Below are 26,559 nucleotides of genomic sequence, written 5' to 3' on the forward strand. Positions count from 1 at the left end.
TTCTCTACTTACATAAACAACCTGAGCTGTCACTTTGGAGGGAGCAATGGAAATATCTCTGATAACAGGTTATTATATTGTGATTTTACCTAAGAGATGCAGGCCGGAAAAATGCAGTTAAAAAAAGGCTTAAATAAATTGGAGAAAGGATACAATATTTACATGAACTCTGTGGATAATCTCATTGCATTGTTTCTCCCAGTTTATCATTTTGTTAAATTTGTTTTCTTATATAATAGACTTAAGAAAACTGATAGATGTGTTGGAAACATGAATATCTTGATAAAAACAGAAGTCATTAGTCAGAAGAAAAAATTCATGACCAATTTGCTTCAAAAATCCTAGGACCACTGCTTTCTTCTTATGATGTATCAGCTTCTTTCCTTTTGATTTCCCACTTAGCTGGGAGCCTTTTTGTTTTGTCCTGGGAAAGTCCTATTCTTCATAGTGACCTAGATAAACTCTGTCTTCTTTCTTATCTACTCTATATTTATTTGTGTGTGTGTGTGTGTTAAATTGACCCACTTGGAATGGCTGCAGGCCACCCACTGAATGAGTGCTTTTTTACTTCTTGATTTCAAAGAGATGGAGGATGATCTAAAATCTTACATTCACAGATGTATAAAAACTCATACTACATTCCAGTCTCAGCTCCATAGTCATCACAACACTATGTGAAAGTAGAAAGAAAATGAAATATTTGGGGCCCCATTCAATGACTATAGTGAACATTTATTAAGTGATCTAGATAGAGCTTCACATCAGCATTAGGGAGACAAAACATTCTGTGAAGGTCACAGCAGGTTAAGATCAGTCTCCGGAACATATGTTTGCTACAGCCCATCACACTCACCTACAGATCGATATATGCCTCTCTGTAAAAGGTACACTTATGTGAAAAGGACAGAAGGGAAGATTATACAATTTCTCTATCAGTTCTAAACTTCTTCTTGGTCCTTTTATTCTAGTTTTGTAAGCTATCAGTTCAATTTCTTTTGTGAGTAGAAGGTCAAATACTACTACTACTACTATTAGTAGTAATAGTAATAAAAACAATGATAAAATAATAATCTATTGAACAATATGAGCCAAACACCTTGCTAAGTGATTTATGCATATTACCTAATTGAATTCTCACAAGCTCCCTATGGGGAAAGTAACATTATCACCCCCATTTACAGATACAAAATTTTTTCCAGAGGGGCACACACCTAGCAAGTGGTGGATCCAGGATTTAAACCCAGGCAGTCTATATTCCCATACCATTAAGCTTTACTGACTTTACATATTGGTATAATTACAAAGAACAGTCTTCCTAAAGGCCTGATTTATCTCTTGCATCCTCTATTAAAGGATTAGAGAAAGGTTTGGCTCTCCTCTGCAGTTCCGAAGTTGTTTCTGCGTTTGAGAGAGCCAGGAGACTAGGTATGGGCTGCATAAGCAATAAATAACATTATGCAAAAATGCATTTGAATTAGAGACTGACAACCACAGGTATTACAAAATCAGGAAAAACCACTTGCAGACTTATTTGGTTCTCATGTCCTCCCATTTTAGCAAGTGTATGATGAATCAACAGAAAATATGTCATGAAGATGCCAATTAACATGTTACATCATCTCTTTTATTTGTAAAGCACTTCAAACTTTTCCAAGTGCTTTCACATTACAAAAGAGAGGCCACTTAATCAACAATTGGGTCATTTATTTAATTAGCCTTCATAAGGAGGAATAATTAACCAGCTCCAAAATTCTCGTGTCAGTTTTTTACATCTAGTACTGAATCCAAAATCATACAGAACCTTCATTGGGTCACGAAATAGACAAAAATGATTTAACATTTTTTTTCTGTATTACCATCTTTCAGAAGAGAGCAGAATGATTCAGAATGAAATGTTATTTTTCTAAAATATAGACCTGGTAACTACAAATAGTGTTTATTTAGCATTATTATGTAATTTTCAGCCATAAACTCTAACGGATCTCTCATTTACAGGTGAGTAATAATGTGGAGAGCTACTAGGGACTCCGAAAAAAGCCTTAAAAAATGACTTTTGGTGCTGTTGTCAAATTAGAGTCTAAACAACTCTTCCTGCCATCTCATGCTCTGTGACAGCATAATTTGATTGCTATGTAGACTGAAGTTTGTGCCACTTCCTTCCACATGCCTACCTAACTGACGTGGCAAATGTACATATAAAAGCCAAGGTTACATGTAATGCCATATGGTCTCTTTTTCAGTTCTGATCAGCTCCAACAATTTATAGTTGCAAGTGCCTTTCAAAAAAGAAACTTCCTTCATATGTGTTTTTCATTTAATGACATGACCTCCTTAGGAGACATTACATGTTTTTATCCCACTTTTTAGTGGTGGAGAAACTCAGGCTCAGAGACCTTAATTAACTTGTCTGAGGCCTCACTGCAAATAAATGGCAGAATATGGACTCACACCCAGGATTGTCTATGCTCCTTCTACTAGAACACTCTAACTTAGTCAAAGGAAAATAGGTGAATTAGGCAATTGTCCAGAGAACTTTGGTTAAAACATGCCTCTGTACTCCCGAAGAAATACGAATAATTGTTCCAGGCTTATAAACATGCCTGGTAGAAAGTTTGCTCATTTTTATTCAGTAGTCATCACTTTCTGATTTAAATACTTTCACATTTAAGGTAATTGACATATTGAGGTCTTTGAGAAGAGTGTGGCTAAGTTAACAATGCCTTCCTGCTATGGTTGATGTAGATTGAGCTCCCTCTTTATCTTGTAGGAACTAACACTTCCCCCAGCACTCCCATTTCTGCATTTATAATATGAGCCTTTGGATTAGCAGGAGGAATTGGCTGTGACTCGTGGTTTGACTGAGTGCATGTGGCTCAAATAAATAGAACAGAACATTGCTGATTTAGGATGCTTATGTTTGGACTCCTGCAATAGCCAATTTCTGAGCAGTTAAAATTGCCGCTCTATTGTTGTGGTCTAGGCATGAGAACAGTGAAAGAAAATGGGAAAATACACTGGAGGTTTGGTTGGTATGGCTTTTAATGCCATCTAATCTATGAGGTGATAGTTACTATGAAAATGGTTGATTCAATTAGTTAAACTAACCATGACCAATTAGGATAGAGTAAATGTTTGGCATAAGGGCCACCAAATAACTTTTTTGGTTCTATTCTACTACTCCCTGGGCCTCATTAATTTGCTGTTTGATCTTCTGTCCACTCTCTAATCTTCTCTTATCCTTTTTTCACCTCTCTTTTTCTCCCACCTATTTGTGCCTACTGCACACTGGTATTACTGGCCCTTGAGAAATGTGTTTTCAAATATTTCAGATATCTAGCTTTCATTTTCCCTGTCTTGCTGTTTACCTGCAACTCACTCTTTCCTTCTACCACATGTCCTTATGTCTGAATTATCTGGAGTGTGGCCAGAGACCTTTTCTTTGCTTTGACAGTGAGATAAGTTCCATAGTCATGGAAACATTGAGAGGGTGTGGTAGGGGTGGAGGTGGTGAGATTTTCATCTTTGGTGGCAAGAACTTTTAAAATAAACTTTCTTTTCTTTTTCCCCTGGGAGATCCCTTTATTCAGCAAACTTATTATAATTCAGATTTTCTTGATTCCCTACAGAGCTTCACAAAACTCACAAGTCTGTCCCTGCAGGGAATTTCACTTATAATGGCCTTCATTTGAAAGATCTAATTCTGTTCTCTTTCAGTGTGCACATGGGAGAGTGATGGAAGTGCACAAAGAAAAGCAAGTAACCATGAAGAAGTTGAGTTTCAATATCATCTGTATCAGTATCACTCAGGATGATGAAGGACATTCTGTAAACATGAAAGGGTTGGCAAGGGAGAGAGGGAAAGACAATGACAGACGTTAGGCAAGAGTTTAAGAAGGGGAAAAGAAGGTGCCTTTTCTGTTAAATAATTTTTTTTTGAGACATTGTTTCACTCTGTCATCCAGGCTGGAGTGCAGTGGCACAATCACAGCCCATTGCAGCCTTGTCCTCTGGGTTAAGGTGATCCTCCCACCTTAGCCTCCCGAGTAGCTGGGACTACAGGCATGCACCACTATGCCCAACTAATGTTTGTATTTTTGTAGAGACGGGGGTTTTGCCATGTTGCCCAGACTGGTCTTGAACTCCTGAGGCTCAAGCGATCCGCCCACTTCAGCCTCTGAAAGTGTTGGGATTACAGGCATAAGCCACCGTGCCTAGCCCTTTTCTACTTTAAAACTATTGTTTTGTTTTCTTTTTTTTCCACCCAGATTGCTGTAACTTTTCATGTCTGGATGACTATATATATATGTGTGTGTATTTAAAACAACAGAAAATGCTGAACCCACTTGTATAAAATTAAATTGACATGTAGATTTTGAAGAGGAGGCTGCATATTACCCCTTCTATAGAGCTGTGGTTATTTTATCTGAAGCTTGCAAAAAAATCTAAGGACAAGAGAAAGTTGTTTTTTCAGTTATGTAGAGAGCAGAGGACAACCAAGGAAGGCAGAGGTCTGCTGCTTGGGGCAAGTAGTATAATACTGATGGATGAGAGAGAGGGGAAGGTTTTGTTTTCTCTGTTAAGGAGAATGACCACAGACAATACTGATCAGAGTTACCAAAGCCCAAAATGGATGAAGGGATTGTAAAAGAGCATCTAAATTCTTTAACTGAGTTCAAGTTTTCTAGCTAGGAAGAATCACTCCTTAGAACATGCAATTGGGTTTAGAACTTTTTGTGTGATTATTGAGAAATGGTGGGCACTAGAAGACTAGAGATGGTTAAATCTAGTTCTGACTTCAAGACGAATCAGAAATGTGCCCCACAACCTGCAAGGAGGGAGCTTTATGTTGATTTAGAAAAGATCTTCAATTGTATTATTAAACAATTGTATTTTTAGCTCTTAGATGAGGAATGATGTTTACAGATACTGTGACTAGAAACAAATTTTTTCAAGTGGCTCTTATTTCCTTTTAAACAGAGTTATCAACCTGGTAAGGTTTCTCATGATACCTTTATGGATAAGTTGGGGAAAATATCAGTGAAGAGAGTGGATTTCAAACTTGTTTTGACTGCGACACTCACTAAGAACTATATTTTATACCATTATCCAGTCGAAATAAAAATATTATTAAACAATACTCACCCTCATTACACATGATACACTTTGATTTTTAAAATTGTGTTTTACCTTTTTAAAAGCTGGTCATAGGCCATTATATTGATTTCCCAATGTATTATGAGGAATCACAACGAATAGGTGAGAGTTCAAACACATGGATCATAACCTAACAGATAACTAGTCTACTGGTGCCACAATTGCATCTACCTATCCATCAATTTTATAATGGGTGAAGGCATAGAAAGCATTCACCAAATACTTAGGCAACACAAGGCTGGGAAGGATAGTGAAAATATTAGATGATAGCAGAAGAATATAAAGAATTGGACTAACTCAGACAACATGGATTGAATAGAGGCTAAGGTAGGACCCAGCAGTATGTTGTACATCACTAATAGTGCAAGCATAAGATGAAGAGATAGGAATGAGAGATGTGAATTTTAGTTTTCTGTAATCACATCACATCATATGTCAAATCTGTGATATAGCTTTAGCTGTAGTTTTCTAATTATGCCCTTTATTTCTTTATCATTTTGCAAAAGTGCCTTTGAGGTCACCATGCAAGCTACCACTGCATGGAAGTAAGCTTGAATAAAGAAGGTTCTGGGACACCACCTCTTGTTTGAATCTGCTGTTTGCTTCTATTTTATAAATTGAGACTGATTTGTTTGAAGTAAATGTTCTGTGGCTAAAGTTTCTTTTTTTTTTACAATCAATGGGCAAAAGGAAAAGAAACAATATAGAAAGGGAGTTGTGACAGTTCCCATTCTACCTCTGAGTACTCAGAGCAATATGGATTATTTTATTCATTCTGGAAGCCATGGGTCTTCCATCCTGGAAGAATGGTGAAGGAACTCAAAACCATGTAAAATGAAGTATAGTTAAATGAAGTGTGAATGTGACTTAAGAGGCATGAAAGAGTTGTTTTCTTGTACTAAGAGGGCTGTCATGTGGAGAAGGCAGTTTAATGTAGTTTGGTGAAAATAATGTGGGCTTTGGCATCAGGTTGACCAGGTTCAAATTCCAACTCTGCCACTTATTGGTTGTGTGACCTTGACCAAGTTACTCAATTCTTCTGAATTTTGTTTTCCATATGTATTAAAAACAGGGGAACATAATACCTATCTTGAAGGACTGTCATGAGGATTAATAACATATATAAACATACCCAGTATAGTGCTTGATTCACTAGTAGATTGATCTCATAGAAACAGATTAAATTTATAATTCAAGAAAGCCTGAACAGTTGCAGTAAGACTGGATGGTGAAAGTTAAAGGAAGACAAAAAGTTAAAGGGATCCAAGAAGAGCTTGTCGTCAGAGGCATTCAAAGATGGAATGTGCTGCCTGGGGGAGGCAGTAAATTCCTTATTACAAGAAGCATTTGAAAATAGGTTGGATTGTTACTACATGGTCAGAATATTCTGGAGAGAAGTCAGGCATCAAATGACTGAGAAGAGTAAGATTCCTAGTGGACTAGTTCAATAGATGTAATATATGAGTACAAAGTTTGCTCCTCCAAAGAATGTTACCTTCCTTCCTGCGCAACTAGGGATGACGCTTCCCCCTACCCCGTTATACCCATCTGACAAATGGGTGCTATTGGAAACCAGTGAGAAACATACAAATCATCCAATAAGCACTTATGAAGCACTGGCTGTGTATCTGGATGCTCTAGACAAACAGCTCAAAGTGTGTGCCTTATGGGCAGTAGGTCAACAGGATTTCCTATGCATGCAAAAGGTCCATCTTGCTTGTGTATCTTCTATCGGGCTGGCTTTGGGAAAAGCATTAGGCTGGCTCCAAGGCATAACTTGCTATCCCATCAAAAAATTTGCTCTAACTCCCAATTCCAATCTAGTCAGGCATCAGATGGAAGTGAGTTACCAGAGCAGGATGATTCAAAAGCAGCAACAGAAATAAAGCACCCAGTCTCTTGACAATCAACTCATCTCCTGAAGTGAAAGGCCTGGTTGCTTATAGCTTACAAAGGGCAGTTATGCTTCAGAGTTTGTACTGAGAGTTCAGTTTCAGATTTCAGTAAATCAGAAAAAGATATTGATTTTGAACAAATGGATGATTTTATTGTCAAAGCAAATTTCATTTCCTGAGACGATTAGGTTTTATTAAACTCTTTCCTAACTGCCACTAAACACACATTCTGTGAATAAACAGCATATTCTTCAACCAAGTGGCATTTGTCACTCAGCTAAATACAATGATATTTGGTCATCTCCAGAGGCTGGAAAAATGCACACTGAGTTCAGAACGTTTGTGCCAAAATCTTAGTTATATCACTCAATAACTCTATGGTCATAGCACAATATATAATCCTTCTGACTAACAGTTTCTCCTCTGGCAGATGGGGATAATAATACCTACCTCTCAAGGGTGGTTGGGTTGTGTAGATAAAATGGAAGAGTGTAAATTAGACTCTTAGCATAGTTCCTGGCACATAATGAGCTCTCTATAAGTGGTAGCAGTTATTCTTAGACTTACTATAGGACTTAATGATTTGCTTAAGATTAGGACAAGCCCTGAAAACTGATTCTTCTTTGGGCTTAGGTTTGCCACAGAAAAGTGCAGAAGATGAAGGCAAGTAAGATGAAGAGGACTATTCTCTCACATCACTTTCTAACCTCCATAGGTACTATGCTAGCATAGATAGGCGTTTCTTTGTTGGAGATCTTTTGGTTTTGAAATGCTGGAATGCTGGAAAGGTAACAAGAAACTTTAGATATTTGGTTGTATTTCTGTGGAGACACCTTTGTTGAGTTGGAAGGAACTTTGAGAAAACAGTTGGTCCATTTTCCTGGCTCCAGAGAGGCCTGTATGTCAGGCATTCATAGATTATTGCTATCCAATATTTGCTTGAAAAGTTTCAAAAGGTGGGAACTCCACAAATTTTTTTTTGTAATATATGATGCTGCCACATAGTGTTAGAAACAGTAAGCTTTCTTAAGGTCTGATTCAAATCTTCATGTTGCAGCACAGGCCTCTATTTTCTCTCCGTCCATTCCTGTCAGCAGAAACAATGCACTCTCATTTAGACATTTGTCTGTGCCCTCACCCATCAATATATTTTGATTTACTGAAATATGAAACTGAGCACTGTGTAAGCTCAGCTGGATCACTGTAAGTACTACTATAAACAACTAGGGCTTTGCTTTTGGTGGGTGTTATGAAGCTCCCTGCTCAGCTTTCTTCTCTCTAGCTGAAGATGGCCCATGTTCTTAAGTACAGTCATGGGAAACATCAGTTGCCAATCTGTTACACTTGTCTAAACAGATGGGAAGCTCTGGTCATAATGGCTGAGCATCTAGGAAGCTGTGCCACAGACAGGCTTTCTCCTGGTAAACTCTCTATCAACTGACCCATCAATTTCATTTGGTGTTCTCCAGCTTTAGTCCACCTGTGCCACACCTGGGTGCTGATTTTCCCACAAATGGGAGCTGATTTGTTTCAATGCCAAAGCCTCTTCTTTCCAGCCAAACATCTCAAAGAAGTGATGTATTTTGCATTTCTCCATTTCCTCACTTCCTACTCTGCCACTGGTATCTGACTCTCATTAATTAGCACTCTATCAAAGGCACTCTTATCAGAGGCTTAATGCTGTGAAATCTAATGGCTTCTTAAAAAGCACCTCATTTTTCATGATCCTAAGCAGCATTTGATACTGACCATTCCCTTTCTCTTGAAAAGCTTGCTTCTCTTGGCTTTTTGACACCTTCATGGTTTTCCTTCTAATTGCCAGGTTCCTTTTCTCAGCCTCCTTTGTAGGCTCTCATTCCTCAGTCTTTTCTTGAATACTGGTGTTCCACAGAGCTTGGTCTTAAGCCTTCTCCTCTTTTTTATACTACGTACCGTCCGTGAGAGAGCTCATCCACTCCCCTATTTACCATTGCCATGTGTAAACTAATAGCAATCACAACTCTAATCTGTAGTTAGACCTCAAGCTTTAAACCTGTATCCAATTTCCTGTCAGATATCCCTATCTAGATGCCACACAGGCACTCAACGTACTCCAAACTGAACCCATCATCCAACCATCATGCAAACCTGCTTCTCTTCCTCTTGTATTCTCTGTCTCAGTAAATGGTACTACCATACACATGTTCCCTCTATTCTGAAATTGTCAGTCAATAAGTTCTTTGATGTTAGCTCCAATGTTTAACTAATCCGTCTACCTTTCTATGATATTTTAGGTCAGCCACTAATATTGCGTGCCTATGTAGCCTGCATAAAGTGAGCAGTGTCATGGAAAGTCTCATCCAGAGTTGCATCCCAAAGAAATATCAGCTGAACATCCAAAAAGCATTGGAAAACAGCTTAATTTTTATAGCAGTCCCTTGGAAAGGGGCTGATCATTTCTATATTGATATGTTTTGTCCTTGTCATACCTGGATTTCTTCAACTGCCTCTTAAGTGGTCTCCCTGCCTTTAGTGTTATTTTGCTTCACTTGGTTCTCCATGCAACAGCTAGAACATCTTAAAACTGATTTCCACGCTTAATACTATTTAAAAATGCATTCCTTCTTTTTTTTTTTTTTTTTTTTTGGATAAAGGGGAAACTTATTCAAATTAGAATAAGAACATTTACAAAAATATTCCCACAGATAATGGTGAAAAATTAGAAGCTTTCCTCAGAGCAGGAGCAGGTCAAAGATTTCCCCTGTTACCACTACCTTTTTTTTTGTTTTTTTTTAAATTTTTTTAAATATACTTTAAGTTCTAGGGTACATGTGCAAAACGTGCAGGTTTGTTACATATGTATACATGTGCCATGTTGGTGTGCTGCACCCATTAATCTATCATTTACATTAGGTATATATCCTAATGCTATCCCTCCCACCTCCCCCGACCCCACGACAGGCCCAGTGTGTGATGTTCCCCTCCCTGTGTCAAGTGTTCTCATTGTTCAATTCCCACCTATGAGTGAGAAACACGCGTGTTTGGTTTTTGTTCTTGCAATAGTTTGCTGAGAATGATGGTTTCCAGCTGCATCCATGTCCCTACAAAGGACACGAACTCATCCTTTTTTATGGCTGCATAGTATTCCATGGTGTATATGTGCCACATTTTCTTAATCCAGTCTGTCATTGATGGACATTTGGGTTGGTTCCAAGTCTTTGCTATTGTGAATAGTGCCAAAAAAATACACATGTGCATGTGTCTTTATAGCAGCATGATTTATAATCCTTTGGGTATATACCCAGTAATGGGATGGCTGGGTCAAATGGTATTTCTAGTTCTAGATCCTTGAGGAATGCCACACTGTCTTCCACAATGGTGAACTAGTTTACAGTCCCACCAACAGTGTAAAAGTGTTCCTATTTCTCCACATTCTCCCAGCACCTGTTGTTTCCTGACTTTTTAATGATCACCATTTAACTGGTGTGAGATGGTATCTCATTGTGGTTTTGATTTGCATTTCTCTGATGGTGAGTGATGATGAGCATTTTTTCATGTGTCTGTTGGCTGCATAAATGTCTTCTTTTGAGAAGTGTCTGTTCATATCCTTTCCCACTTTTTGATGGGGTTGTTGTTTTTTTCTTGTAAATTTGTTTGAGTTCTTTGTAGGTTCTGGATATTAGCCCTTGTCAGATGAGTAGATTGCAAAAATTTTCTCCCATTCTATAAGTTGCCTGTTCACTCTGATGGTAGTTTCTTTTGCTGTGCAGAAGCTCTTTAGTTTAATTAGATCCCATTTGTCAATTTTGGCTTTTGTTGCCATTGTTTTGGTGTTTTAGACATGAAGTCCTTGCCCATGCTATGTCCTGAATGGTATTGCCTAGGTTTTCTTCTAGGGTTTATGGTTTTAGGCTAACATTTAAGTCTCTAATCCATCTTGAATTAATTTGTATAAGGTATAAGGAAGGGATCCAGTTTAGCTTTCTACATATGGCTAGCCAGTTTTCCCAGCACCATTTATTAAATAGGGAATCCTTTCCCCATTTCTTGTTTTTGTCAGGTTTGTCAAAGATCAGATGGTTGTAGATGTGTGGTATTATTTCTGAGGGCTCTGTTCTGTTCCATTGGTCTATATCTCGTTTTGGTACCAGTACCATGCTGTTTTGGTTACTGTAGCTTGTAGTATGTTTGAAGTCAGGTAGCATGATGCCTCCAGCTTTGTTCTTTTGGCTTAGGATTGTCTTGGCAATGTGGGCTCTTTTTGGTTCCATATGAACTTTAAAGTAGTTTTTTCCAATTCTGTGAAGAAAGTCATTGGTAGCTTAATGGGGATGGCATTGAATCTATAAATACCTTGGGCAGTATGGCCATTTTCACGATATTGATTCTTCCTATCCATGAGCATGGAATGTTCTTCATTTGTTTGTGTCCTCTTTTATTTCACTGAGCAGTGGTTTGTAGTTCTCCTTGAAGAGGTCCTTCACATCCCTGTAAGTTGGATTCCTAGGTATTTTATTCTCTTTGAAGCAATTGTGAATGGAAGTTCATTCATGATTTGGCTCTCTCTGTCTGTTACTGGTGTATAAGAATGCTTGTGATTTTTGCACATTGATTTTGTATCCTGAGACTTTGCTGAAGTGCTTATCAGCTTAAGGAGATTTTGGGCTGAGACAGTGGGGTTTCTAAATATACAATCATGTCATCTGCAAACAGGGACAATTTGACTTCTTTTTCCTAACTGAATACCCTTTATTTCTTTCTCCTGCCTGATGCCCTGGCCAGAACTTCCAACACTATGTTGAATAGGAGTGGTGAGAGAGGGCATCCCTGTCTTGTGCCAGTTTTAAAGGGAATGCTTCCATTTTGCCCATTCAGTATGATATTGGCTGTGGGTTTGTCATAAATAGCTCATTATTTTGAGATATGGTCCATCAATACCGAATTTATGAGAGTTTTTTCACATGAAGGGCTGTTGAATTTTGTCAAAGGCCTTTTCTGCATCTATTGAGATAATCATGTGGTTTTTGTCTTTGGTTCTGTTTATATGCTGGATTACATTTATTGATTTGCATATGTTGAACCAGCCTTGCATCCCAGGATGAAGCCCACTTGATCATGGTGGATAAGCTTTTTGATGTGCTGCTGGATTCGGTTTGCCAGTATTTTATTGAGGATTTTTGCATCGATGTTCATCAGGGATATTGGTCTAAAATTCTTTTTTTTGTTGTGTCTCTGCCAGGCTTTGGTATCAGGATGATGTGGCCTCATAAAATGAGTTAGGGAGGATTCCCTCTTTTTCTATTGATTGGAATAGTTTCAGAAGGAATGGTACCAGCTCCTCTTTGTACCTCTGGTAGAATTCAGCTGTGAATCCGTCTGGTCCTGGACTTTTTTTTGGTTGGTAGGCTATTAATATTGCCTCAATTTCAGAGCCTGCTATTGGTCTATTCAGGGATTCAACTTCTTCCTGGTTTAGTCTTGGGAGAGTGTATGTGTCCAGGAAATTATCCATTTCTTCTAGGTTTTCTAGTTTTTGCATAGAGGTGTTTATAGTATTCTCTGATGGTAGTTTGTATTTCTGTGGGTCGATGGTGATATCCCTTTATCATTTTTTATTGCATCTATTTGATTCTTCTCTCTTTTCTTCTGTATTAGTCTTGCTAGTGGTCTACCAATTTTGTTGATCTTTTTTCAGAATATACCATTGTCTGATGATGATTTTTTGAAGGAGGATTTTTTGTATTCTCTATCTCCTTCAGTTCTGCTCTGAAGTTATTTCTTGCCTTCTGCTAGCTTTTGAATGTGTTTGCTCTTGCTTCTCTAGTTCTTTTAATTGTGATGTTAGGGTGTCAATTTTAGATCTTTCTGCTTTCTCTTGTGGGCATTTAGTGCTATAAATTTCCCTCTACACACTGCTTTATATGGTCCCAGAGATTCTGGTATGTTGTATCTTTGTTTTCATTGGTTTCAAAGAACATCTTTATTTCTGCCTTCATTTCGTTATGTACCCAGTAGTCATTCAGGAGCAGGTTGTTCAGTTTCCATGTAGTTGAGCGGTTTGATGAGTTTCTTAGTCCTGAGTTCTAGTTTGATTGCACTGTGGTCTGAGAGACAGTTTGTTATAATTTCTGTTTTACATTTGCTGAGGAGTGCTTTACTTCCAACTATGTGGTCAATTTTGGAATAAGTGTGATGTGGTGCTGAGAAGAATGTATATTCTGTTGATTTGGGGTGGAGAGTTCTGTAGATGTCTATTAGGTCTGCTTGGTGCAGAGTTGAGTTCAATTCCTGGATATCCTTGTTAACTTTCTGTCTCATTGATCTGTCTAATGTTGACAGTGGGGTGTTAAAGTCTCCCATTATTATTGTGTGGGAGTCTAAGTCTCTTTGTAAGTCTCTAAGGACTTGCTTTATGAATCTGGGTGCTCCTGTATTGGGTGCATATATTTAGGATAGTTAGCTCTCTTGTTGAATTGATCCTTTACCATTATGTAATGGCCTTTTGTCTCTTTTGATCTTGATGGTTTAAAGTCTGTTTTATCAGAGACTAGGATTGCAACCCCTGCCTTTTTTTGTTTTCCATTTGCTTGGTAGATCTTCCTCCATCCCTTTATTTTGAGCTATGTGTGTCTCTGCATGTGAGATGGGTCTCCTGAATACAGCAAACTGATGGGTCTTGACTCTTTATCCAATTTGCCAGTCTGTGTCTTTTAATTGGACCATTTAGTCCATTTACATTTAAGGTAATATTGTTATGTGTGAACTTGATCCTGTCATTATGATGTAGCTGGTTATTTTGCTCGTTAGTTGATGCAGTTTCTTCCTAGCATCGATGGTCTTTACATTTTGGCATGTTTTTGCAATGGCTGGTACAGTTGTTCCTTTCCATGTTTGTGCTTCTTTCAGGAGCTCTTGTAGGGCAGGCCTGGTGGTGACAAAATCTCTAAGCATTTGCTTGTCTGTAAAGGGTTTTATTTCTCCTTCACTTATGAAACTTAGTTTGGCTGGATATGAAATTCGGGTTGAAAATTCTTTTCTTAAGAATGTTGAATATTGGCCCCCCTCTCTTCTGGCTTGGAGAGTTTCTGCCGAGAGATCTGCTGTTAGTCTGATGGGCTTCCTTTGTGGGTAACCCGACCTTTCTCTCTGGCTGCCCTTAACATTTTTTCCTTCATTTCAACTTGGTGAATCTGACAATTATGTCTTGGAGTTGCTTCTTGAGGAGTATCTTTGTGGCATTCTCTGTATTTCTGAATTTGAATGTTGGCCTGCCTTACTAGGTTGGGAAAGTTCTCCTGGACAATATCCTGCACAGTGTTTTCCAACTTGGTTCCATTCTCCCCATCACATTCAGGTATACCAATCAGACATAGATTTGGTCTTTTCACATAGTCCCATAATTCTTGGAGGCTTTGTTCATTTCTTTTTACTCTTTTTTTCTCTAAACTTCTCTTCTTGCTTCATTTCATTCATTTGATCTTCAATCACTGATACCCTTTCTTCCAGTTGATCGAATTGGTTACTGAAGCTTGTGCATTTGTCATGTAGTTCTCGTGCCATGGTTGTCAGCTCTATCAGGTCATTTAAGGACTTCTTTACATTGGTTATTCTAGTTAGCCATTTTTCTAATCTTTTTTCAAGGTTTTTAGCTTCTTTGTGATGGGCTCGAACTTCCTCCTTTAGCTTGGAGAAGTTTGATCATCTGAAGGCTTCTTCTCTCAGCTTGTCAATGTCATTCTCTGTCTAGCTTTGTTCCATTGCTGGCAAGGAGCTGTGTTCCTTTGGAGGGGGAGAGGTGCTCTGATTTTTAGAATTTTCAGCTTTTCTGCTCTGTTTTTCCCCATCTTTGTGGTTTTATCTACCTTTGGTCTTGATCATGGTGACAAACAGATGGGGTTTTGGTGTGGATGTCCTTTCTGTTTGTTAGTTTTCCTTCTAACAGTCAGGACCCTCAGCTGCAGGTCTGTTGGAGTTTGCTGGCGGTCCACTCCAGACACTGTTTGCTTGGGTATCAGCAGCAGAGGCTGCAGAAGAGTGAATATTGCTGAACAGCAAATGTTTCTGCCTGACCATTCCTCTGGAAGCTTCGTCTCAGGGGGGTACCCGGTCGTGTGAGGTGTCAGTCTGTCTCTACTCGGGGGTGCCTCCTGGTTAGGCTATTCAGGGATCAGGGACACACTTGAGGCAGTTTGTCTCTTCTCAGATCTCAAACTCTGCGCTGGGAGAACCACTACTCTCTTCAAAGCTGTCAGACACGGACATTTACATCTGCAGAGGTTTCTGCTGCCTTTTGTTTGGCTATGTCCTGTCCCCAGAGATAGAGTCTACAGAGGCAGGCAGGCCTCCTTGAGCTGCAGTGGGCTCCTCCCTGTTTAAGCTTCCAGGCTGCTTTGTTTACCTACTCAAGCCTCAGCAATGGCGGGCACCCCTACCCCAGCCTTGCTGCCGCCTTGCAGTTAGATCTCAGACTGCTGTGCTAGCAATGAGGGAGGCCCCGTGGTCGTGGGACTCTCTGAGCCAGGCGTGGGATATAATCTCCTGCTGTGCTGTTTGCTAAGACCCTTGGAATAGTGCAGTATTAGGGTGGGAGTGACCTGATTTTCCAGGTGCTGTGTTTCACGGTTTCCCTTGGCTAGGAAAGGGAATTCCCTTACCCCTTGAATTTCCCGGGTGAGGTGATGCCTCGCCCTGCTTCAGCTCTCACTGGGTGGGCTGCACCCACTGTCCTGCATCCACTGTCTGACACACCCCAGTGAGATGAACCCGGTACCTCAGTTGGAAATGCAGAAATCCGCATTTCCCTTCTTAACGCTGTTATTGTCTCCTCATTGTCCAGTATAAACTTCATTATGCTTATAAGGACCTTCACCATTTCACCCTCACACTTTCTTTCTAGCTTCATCTCTCACTACTCTTTCATATTCTTTTTACCATTATGTCCTTTTGGTTCAGGTATAGATGTTAACTGTACCTGTTGAGCCCTTCCTATGCATGTTCCAGGAACACACAGTCTACTGTGGGAGACCAGTTGGATGCACAGTTTGCCAACAAAGATCAAATTACATTTAAGCATGGTGATACTAAATTCCAGTAAGGGAATGAAGCAACAGTGAGGACTAGAGCCATCAAGGAAGGTTCCCATGGAAGAGGTGAGGTGTGAGGAGGATGGAGAATGGGATTTGGACTGGCAGAGGTACTTTCAGACTTGAGGAAAGGGGCCATGAGAAGTAGGCCTCTAATAAAGGTAGAGGGTGATAATCTGGACACTGATCAATACAGTATCCTTGTTCTGAGCCAGTCTGGGTGGACAAATTGGAGTTACTTTGTAGTGTGTCTCAGGCACAGAACAGGAAATGTGGATAGCAGCAGAGTTACTGGCCAAATAATCTGTACATAAAACCTGCTTTCTTTCCTGGTAAATCCTGCTGGCTTCTACCATCCCCTTCTCATACCACACAACCTCCCTTGCCTCCAAAAGATTCTACTATATCTCTAAAGCTAAAGTTGTGTAAAGAAAGGGGAAGAGGGTACTTCAGAGAAACTGAGGCTTGGGATGAAATGCCATAGAGAAAAGTTTCTTTCTCCTGGTTACCAGGGCTTCTTTTCAGTGGGCTGCATTGTACATCCAACCTGAAAAGGGTGAGATTTTATGGTGGGAATTATGTTTGGAAAGTGTCATGTGAAAAAGAACCCTTCTCATGGTGATGATGATCATATATTTGCTCTACTAAGACAAAGAATTCTCTTTCAACATAACTTTTCTACACAGAAACAGAAAAGTTGTTTAGAGTTGACTGATTGCAATACTAAGTGCCCTATTTTAAGTTAAAAATATCCCACAAGTGAATCATACATGTGCATCTTCTCTCTCCCCCCTCCTCTGTACAAATACATTCACACCCTTCTTTATTGCCATAAATAATGCTCCTTTCCTTGCCTTCTGCAGCATTTTGAATCATGGAAAGTTAGACCATTCTAGGACTTGATAGCCTGATCCATTCAAATCTCTATTAAAAAGGGTTTGTTCATTTTGTCAGTTTTCCAGGCCCAACTCCCCATTTCACTTTTGTAGTTGACTATATATGAACATTTCTTGAGTTTCTGGGGCAGGGCAAGGGCACATAGAGAAGAAGAAATCCTAAATAAGCTAGTGTTTTATAGAGATGTATGCTCAAGGTGGGTGGAGGTGGCAGGAGATCTTAGGGTCAATGACTAAAGCAAGGTTTCTTAGGGGTGTGTTCCTTTTACTTACTAATATGGTTTTGCTGTGTCCCCACTCAAATCTCATCTTGAATTGTAACTCCTACAATTCCCACATGTCGTGGGAGAAACCTGGTGGGAGGTGATTGAATTATGGGGACGGGTCTTTCCTGAGCTGTTCTCATGATACTGCATGAGTCTCGTGAGATATGATGGTTTTAAAAATGGGAGTTTCCCTGCACAAGCTCTCTGTTTGCTTGCCGCCATCCATGTAAGACATGACTTGCTCCTCCTAGCCTTCCACCATGATTGTGAGGCCTCCCCTCCATGGGGAACCATAAGTCCAATAAACCTCTTTCTTTTGTAAATTGCCCAGTCTCGGATATGTCTTTATCAGCAGTGTAAAAATGGACTAATACATTTACCTTGTTTTTCTAGGTTTTAGGTGGTATGACAAATGAAGCAACAGGAATATCATAACTGTGGGGGACACTGCTCATTGCCTCCCCAGTAGCAACCCTTTACTCCTTGCTAACAGAACTCTGATTTCGGTTTAAGAATCAGGTAGCAATGTGCTCAGGGAAGGGGACCCACTTCTAGAGGGTCTGAATCCACTATGTAATCCCATTTCCCCTTTGCCAGTGACTGGTGAAGGCATGGGCATGTGATTCAATTCTGGCCAATGTGACACAAGAAGGAAATCTGCTGGCATCTTTGCTATCTTTGGACATCTCTTTATGTGAGATAATTAAACCTTATTGTTTAAACAACTTTTAGACAAGTATTTTATTACTTGCAGCCAAGACCACCCTCTCTGATACGCTAATCAATTTGAAAACTCTCAACATCCACTTTAATTTTTTTGAAAAGATTATTTAATAATCTACTTTATTAGGGTCACAAATTTATGGAATGTTAGAGCTGGGAGGTTTGAGGACTGTCTAATCTATTTCCTTCATTTTTTGTTTCTGCAGACTAAGAAAGTCAGACACTGAATGTTGGGACTATGCTGTATGCTCTATAATCTCTTTAAATGTCTAATACTGATTTTGTAGAATTGTGGTAAAATCAGAATTTTTGACCCAGATGAGAGCTACACGGAATTTTCTTTTATCCTCACTGGCTTAAAAAACAAAAACAAAAACAAAACCCCAAAAAACAGATTTCCTAAATAACAGTAAAATAGATCTCAGAGGGGATGTTGCTTTTACTTAAGAAAACTTCCACACACCCTAGAAATAGCTATTTATATACACGTGAATAACAACATGCTCATATATTCATTAAAAAAGATGTCTAAAGAGCCTTCATAGTCACTATTTTTCTAAATTTCAGTCACTGTTTCATTTAAAAATAATAGAATTACATATCTTAGAAATATTCAATAAATGAGATTGGCCTTACCTTCTGATTAATTCAAGTTTGAGAGACTTTACTTAATTGTATGTCAATATTCTACCTGACGTTACTTCCATCTTTGCTTACCATTTTCTCCCAACTAAGCTTTTCTAATGAGGAAAAAAGTAACTTACATAAACAGAAACTTCTGCTATCTGGTGTTATAACAGATATACCAGGCTTCCATTCTACCTAATTTCTACATGAGAAAATTGTTATCCATTTCCATGATGCCAAATGACGATAACACTTGAAAACCAGTGGTGCCTACCTGAGTGATGTCCATTCCTGAGTCACAGCTCAGTGGTTGTGTGGAAGTCAGACCATTTGAGCCGATTACAGTTGTGATCACAGCATTCTCATCAATTTTGCGAATCATAGTCCCATCCACAAAGTAAATGAATCCATGCCTATCAACTGTGATGCCTGTTGGGAAAGAGCAAATAAGCATTAGTAGTCTAGTGAACCACATTTGTACTAAGTTCTGTATTTTGAAAAAAGCTATAGCAATGGAAAGGCATTTTAAAGACATATAGATTAAGTTTTGCTCAGCACAGACAGGACAGTAATGGGAGAGGTTTGTTGGGGCATACATTCACTTCTTTGTGTATTGAGAAGAAATGACAAAAAGTCACATGCAGAGATAAAGCCAGGTCTAATAATTTTGTTTTGTCCAGTTTTACATTTCCACCCCCTTGATACTTACTTGCCCCCACAATTAAAAATCATCTTTAAGATAAGTGGGGAAAAGACAGGGAGATCATGTATATTACATTTCTTTTAGGGTGCTGATGCATACGCTGCTGCTTATTTTCATGATTGCATTAGCAAATAACTGACTTGAAAAGCATTATAATTATTTTCATCAATTCAGACTTTGTTAAAAGGGAGTTTGTAATAACTCTGATAAACTGGGCTGAGTTTTTTTCTCCACATTATCTATTAAGGGGGGTTGGAGTGCAAAAATATAGTATCACGAAGGGAATGGCTAAGTTTCTAGAAAAGATAAAAGCTGATAAAAATGTTCACAGTTTTTAACACTGTGTTAATTACAGCCTGGTTTCTTAAAATTTTTATTATATAGCAGTTCGAAGGCTTGGGTTCTAATACTGAATACCCCACTTACAACTAATGTGTGACTTTGAGTCATTCATTTGCAAATTTCAGACTCCTCTTTGGTAACATAGGGACAGGGTCATCTGCCTTATTTAGCTAAAGTGATCTACTGCTCTGGTTTGGCTGTAACTGAGGCAGAGATCAGTTTTAAAGCTAGGACCATCCTTGACAAACCAGGATGAGCTGGTTACTTTATATCTTGTTTTTTGTTGTTATTGTTGTTTTTTTTTTTAGGGAGTTTTGCTCTTGTTGCCCAGCCTGGGTACAATGGTGCAATCTCGGCTCACTGCAACCTCCGCCTCCCAGGTTCAAGTGATTATCCTGCCTCAGTCTCCCAAGTAGCTAAGATTATAGGCGCCCGCCAGCACGCCTGGCTAATTTTTTGTATTTTTAGTAGAGACAGGTTTTCACCATGTTAGTCAGGCTGGTCTCAGACTGACCTCAGGTGATCCACCTGCCTTGGCCTCCCAAACTATTGGGATTACAGGCGTGAGATAGCGGGCCCGGCCCTAGGTTGTTATATCATATGAAATAATAATATAAAAAGTATCAGATACGCTTTAAGAACATATGGCTCTACTCCTATTTCCCTCAGTGCTTTTGACAGTGCTCTTGAAAATAACACATGGCATTTTTCAAACTAGTCTACAATTTAGTCTTTTCCTCACTTCCCTTTATTTAGGTTTGGTGAAACTCATTGAATGGATGTTAAAGTCAGAATTTCTGTGCTAGCAAGCATGTCCTTTTAACACAACACAACACACAAACACACACACACACATATGAATTTTCTGGCAAAATGTGAACTCATCTAGAGTCATTTTATAAACCCAACTTAATAAACTGCTTTTAGATGAACTAATTCATTGGCAGGAAGTTAATATTAAGACTTGGCTTTATGGTATACTTTGATTAATCCTGATGTTCCTCATGAAGTATTAATTGTTAACATCTATAAAAGTTACAAATTCATTTTAATGTCCCCTGAATACTTCTAAAGTCATCTATGTTTTGGTGAGTTCTCCAAGGAAACCATCATGTCCAAACAAGGGATTTCCATGTCCATAAGTCCCTTTATGATTTTTAGAGGCATAAGGACCCTTAAGGTGGTTTATAAAAAGACTTTTAAGACTGGGGAAGGTTAAATGATGATGGCATATGAACAATTATTTAATCTCCAGAACATTTTGGGTGAGGATGAACCAAGGGGGAACTTCTGCCTGTTATTTTTGTGTTTTGGCAACATCAATTTCTTGATTGCTTAAAATTTGGTGTGGTTTGTGACAGACCTATTATTTAGAATCACCTTCTATGACCACTATATTAAATATTGCTGAGTATAAAATTTCTAATTTGGCTGTCTTAAGGGGATAGACTGAAAGATCAAGACTCAAGACTCAAGTCTGGAGACGGAAAGGCTGACAGGAGTTGTGCTCGACATGTACAAAATCATGAATCATTTACTAAGCACTATGATTTCTAAATCATAGTGACTGTCACTATGCTAGGCTCTGTGAGGGTATAAGGACAAAGAATCTGGTGACATTGAAACTAAGACTAAGAGGAATACTCTGGAACTTTAGTAAGTTAAGGATATTAAAAATAAAATGAAGTGTTGCTCTTCTGAGGAGGTAGTAAACCTAGAGGATCTGATCCTCTAAAAATTTGAGCAGGTTCACAAAAGGTATAGAGAAATAAATGTATTCTTAACTAGTATATGGGGAAGGTCTTTACATCTCTTTGCTGATATCAGGGAGGACAATTCTTTTATTTGACTACCACACTTCTCATCCCATCAGAGTGCAAAGTTTAGGATGATCCAGGGAGGATAATCTGGGACTTTACACAGTGTTCTTACTTTTACTTTTTGTGAAGATCTAAACACTGTGAACTTCTTTCTCTCTGTTCATGTCAGTTGAGTTCCACAGATGAGTGCCCTTTGAAATAAGTCTAGGCTTATTAAATACTCACTATTTGCCTTCAGGGCTTATTCTGCTGACAGTTTGTGGAATATTTTCCTTTCATATATTTGTGTAGCAACTTCTTTTATCATGGTCCATATTCCAAATATACTTCTTTTTCCTGAGAAGCTTTAATTAACTTTGATTGGGTTACACTTATGTTTGGAGTTGAAAAAGAAATAGTAGAAAAGGCTTTGAGGAAACTATGTGATAGGTGCTTCATAAATGTACCTAGGCATATTTTATATGTACATATTTTCCTCTCATTTGCCTTCCCTTACCAACCAATCAACCTACCAACACATAAATTCCCCAAACAACAATTTTGCAACCTCTTTGCTGGTGAAGTTTAAGGGGTATTTAATTTTCACTGAGGGTAAAAATCAAATTGGAAACCCCAGGCAGGAAAAAGAGAATAATATTTGTCCATCATTTGGGGAGGTTTCCCCTCCCATAATGCTTATTGTTATAACCCAGGGATAGTGATGATGCAGTAGATATATTACTGCTTGTCAGAATGAGTGAAAGGAGGTGACACATTCCAGTATATATTTTAAGCTTTATTCTTTGGAGATGGGCATGTGAGTGATTTCAGATCACATAAAGCCAACTGGGGCTAGCAAGATCTGCAGATTCAATTTACTTTCCAATTTTGATATGTTGTGCCCAGATCTCCAAAACTTGGTAACCAATGTTGTGGGCATAATTTGTTCCAGCGGTCATGTTCATTGATGTGCTCACTGACAGCATTTTCATTAGCACTTAAAACACAATCAAAGGTACAGTCTCTGGATGAGAAAAGATTGAAAGATTTAAGACGTACTAAGAAAACCACTTCCAGGTTTAAAAATTTTGAACCAGAATTCATTTTCAAAGCAAGTAAAATATAGAGATCTCCGATATTACCACAAGGTTAGGCAGTGATGCGAGGCAGGTGGAGGTGGAAGCGGGAAGAAAACACACAATAGCTTGAGTCCCTTACTTTAAATCTGAATTTAAATATCCCCCTGCACCAAGGAAAACATCGGCCTCAGATGCCCAGACAGCATGTTTAGCTTGGAGCACATTTTTACATTTGGGAGAAAATAAATAAATCATTGTAAATTAGTGCATATAATGAAAGTACTGACAGACCATAACCTGGAAGTGTGAATGGTGCTGTCTCCATTCATCAGCATTAAGCCCTAACAAGCTCTTTCTATGGAGAGACCCGCTCATAAATAAAGCGCATCTTGTAAAAAAATTATTCACAACATCCCATGCAAAGTAGGGGATATTATATAATATCTGAACTGCAGGCTCTTTTCTTTGTGGAGCATTACTCTGTATGAAACCACTGCAAATTATAGGTGAAATTATTTGACTTCTTCCCTTGTCTTATTATCCTCCAATGAATAAATACTATAATTCTTAAGAAGACAATTGCCTAAAGCTGGGGCAGCCTGGATAGTTACTTATAAATTTATCACCTGTGAGGGGAAAAAGACGCTACTGATCAATACTGAAGGAACAGGGGCATCCTGATGTAATCACTGAGAGTCCAGTTGTGGTGCTTAATAGCCTGCAAATAGTAGCTAAAATCCCAAATTAGATAACAGTGAAGATCAGAGTTTTTGGCTGTGTAGAATGCCAATTTCAAATGTTGGCAGAAGGCATCTCTGTACTTAATTTTTTAAAATTACAGCTGTTGAGGCCACCTACATTTTTATTATTTCTATATAAAAAATGAAACATCTTTCAGAATATAAGCTTTGGAAAGCAGTCATAACATTTTCTTCATCTATAGCCCTAGCAACAAGAAAACTGAAATACTGGATGTTTTTTGGCCACAATCTGCTGTTTAATTTTATGAGACAAAGATAAATGGTTAAATCAACTTCCAGGGAAAGTCCTAAGCCTAATATGGTGTCAGCTCAATCTCCAATACTGAGAGTGCTGAATTGTGTAACTGATTCAAAAATATTCTTTAAGCCAAAGAGAATTTTTCTTTGTTCATGTGCATTCCAATTCTCTGAAAATTGGTATTATATGTGTGGTATATATGGAAACTCTACTAGGCAGAAAAGTCCATTCTTCAATCCATCTGACTACTGTCCACTTAATTACCCTCTGGGATCAGAAAGGGCCAAGTCACTTATGCATAATAAGCCTGGTAAGTTCTCTCACTGTGTAGCCACTAAATGGAGCTTCTAGAACTTGGAGGGTTTACAGATTTCTGTGTGTCACTAGAGGTTGGAAGGAGGCAGAGCTTAATGACCAGCTGAGATGATTTCACTGTGTGGTTAACAATGGCTTCATGATTTCTCCAGTAGGAAACACTAATAAACTCACTGTAATATTATATGACTAGTGAATAGTGAGTTATTTAATCAGATATTTTGTTTAGTAAAATGCTATAGTACATTCTACATAGTAAAGGTCAATTTCCAAAGAACATAAACACAAATTAAAAATGATAAGCATTAAAAGTAATATTCTGCTGACTGGAACGTCTCTTTTGATTACTCAAAAGGCACTTCAAAGGGCTTCATAGTCATTATAAGGAACAATAAATTTGTGGGCTAGTTAACTAAGACTTCTGATTGAGAGAAAGACAGACGATGCCAGTGTTTAGCATTTGTCTTGTCTTTAGCTCCTTCTGATCCTCTCAAAGCTTTAGACTTCAGCTTTGCCATAAGCCAAAGTGAATGGACAGACCTTTTAAATCCACCAACCACTATTTTTCTTAAAGCTTACTGAGAAAAATGTTTTTCTGTTTACTCATTAACTTATTCAAGATTTATTTTGCACCCTCTATGTGTGAGGCACTGTCCTAGGCAATGGGAGTACAGGAGACTATAAAACAGACATGGCATTGCTCGTAGAAAGCCTGGAAACTGGTAGAGGGAGACAGAGAAATAACCAGGCAATTACAATGCCATTAGATAAGCACTAGTTTGGGGGAAGTCCAAGGTGCCATTGGAGCATCCTTGGGGGATGGGCTGGGGAAATGAAAGTCACAAGTGTTTCTCAGACTTAAGTGATAGGTAAGCTGATATTTGAAGATCCATGTTGAATTCTAGATGAGCCTAGTATGTATGAATTCCAGGTAAACACCACTGAAAATCCATGAGAGATGACTAATATTACTAAACAATAATTGTCTGGACAGAGGAAGAGGGAAACAAAGAACAAAGGTGACTAAGATGGCGTACTTCAGGGTTCTTCATCACCAACTTTCCCATGCCGGGGAAAGGCACAGGTCAACTGCGCAGGCGCTGCATGACGTCCGACCAAGGAGACCGAAACCTACCTGGCCGCGCCCACCGCACGGCCCTCGACCCGCCCGCATCCCGCCTACCGCACCCCCCCCCCCCCACTCCCAGGCCCAAAACATAAAAGCCGCTCTGGCAGGCACGCCGCGCGAACTTCCTCGGCCCCTCCTCATACGCGGGACCCAGGAACCTCGCCCAAGACGCCGGAGTGACTTCCTCGGCCTCTGCCGCTGGAGACCAGTGAACCTCGCTTCCTCTTTCTTTACATTGGCCACGTAATAAAGTTTCCTTTTTATCTTGCCTACTTGCCTTTTCCTGTGGCGCCGGCTCTGGTGGTCACATAAAGCAAATCAGTTGGTGGGGAACCCAGGAGGAGACCCCTCCTCAGGGCCCCCCAAGGTCCGAGGAGCCTCCTCCTTCCACGCCGCCTACGGACCAGGACCTAGACATCGCTTTCCACACCTCCAAGTCTCCTAGGGGTGAGTACCTTTTGCCTCCCTCTCATACTCCTTGGCCAGAAGTCCTGCGCAGGCCCAAGGTTTTTTTTCCGGTCACCAGGTGACCCACAGGGGAGTTCCCAAAGGCAGAGACATCTGCCCAAAGGAACTCCATTCCGTTCCGTGGGAGACCCGTCCAGGATGGAGATGTCCGCCTGGAGGTAATCTCCATTCCGGCTCCAGGAGCCTCCCACCGGTCTCTAGTGGCTCCAAAGGACGCTTTGTGGCCAGGTAGAGTTCGGTTTCCATTTCCGCCTATAGGCGAGAGAAAGGCAATGGGAAACCCCCAATCCAAAATACCTAGAGACTCCCCTTTAGGGTGTCTTCTAAAAAATCTCAAAACTTTACAATTAGAACAAGATCTTAGGCGAAAGCAACTGGTGTTCCCCTCCACGGTGGCGTGGCCACAATATAATTAGACAACCAGTCTCAATGCCGCTTGAAGGCACTCTAGACGTAACATTTAATCGCCTCAGTAATTCTGCCAGCGCTTAAGCAAGTAGTCTAAAATAAATTATATACAAAAGTTTAAGACTTGCGTTCTCGACCAGACTTGTGTAGCCAATGTTCCTTGGCCCAAGTCAAGTTGGCTAAGGCGCAGACCTAGCAAAGTCAGAAAAGAAAGAGTCATGTTTCCTGTCTGACTCGCCCTTGTCAGCTTCCCCCTCCTTCCACTCCTGCCGTATACTCCACCTCCCCTCCCGCTTCTGCTCCACCTCCCCCTCCCTTCCGCTGTAGTTCCCACCTCCTCCTCGGTCCCGCCTACCATTGTTGAGGCTGCCCCTCCTTCCATCCCTTGGCACTTCCGCCTACCCACCTTCCACACTCCCTCTCATTCTTGCCTTATGGGTAGCTGTCTCTTACTCTCATTCCGCCTTCCTCTTCAGTCTATTCCTGCCCTCCTCTTCCTCGGCTCCTTCCTAACTATTCTGTCATCATTCTATTACTGTCATCATTCTATTACCTCTTATATCTCCTCTAATAATGGTTTAGACCTTTAGGCACCTAAGGCACTAGGCAAACCACTGTCTGATCTTGGCCTAGTCTAACTAAAACCAAACAATACTCCAGACACTAGGCAAACGGTGTCCTTACACTAAACAGT

General features: G+C 39.6%; 1 protein-coding gene across 1 annotated transcript in view; it reads right to left on the reverse strand.

The window, feature by feature from the left end:
• The window catches only part of LOC117078435 (teneurin-1), a 174,971-nt gene that overhangs the window by 36,975 nt on the left and 111,437 nt on the right, over positions 1 to 26,559 (reverse strand). Inside the window, exon 12 of the mRNA XM_033201989.1 lies at positions 18,898 to 19,052. Coding sequence (XP_033057880.1) covers positions 18,898 to 19,052 — 155 coding nt within the window. The remainder of the gene's footprint in view (positions 1 to 18,897; positions 19,053 to 26,559) is intronic.

The sequence above is a fragment of the Trachypithecus francoisi genome, unplaced genomic scaffold, assembly GCF_009764315.1.
Source record: "Trachypithecus francoisi isolate TF-2019V2 unplaced genomic scaffold, Tfra_2.0 Lachesis_group6, whole genome shotgun sequence".
In the NCBI taxonomy this organism is placed as follows: Eukaryota; Metazoa; Chordata; class Mammalia; order Primates; family Cercopithecidae; genus Trachypithecus; species Trachypithecus francoisi.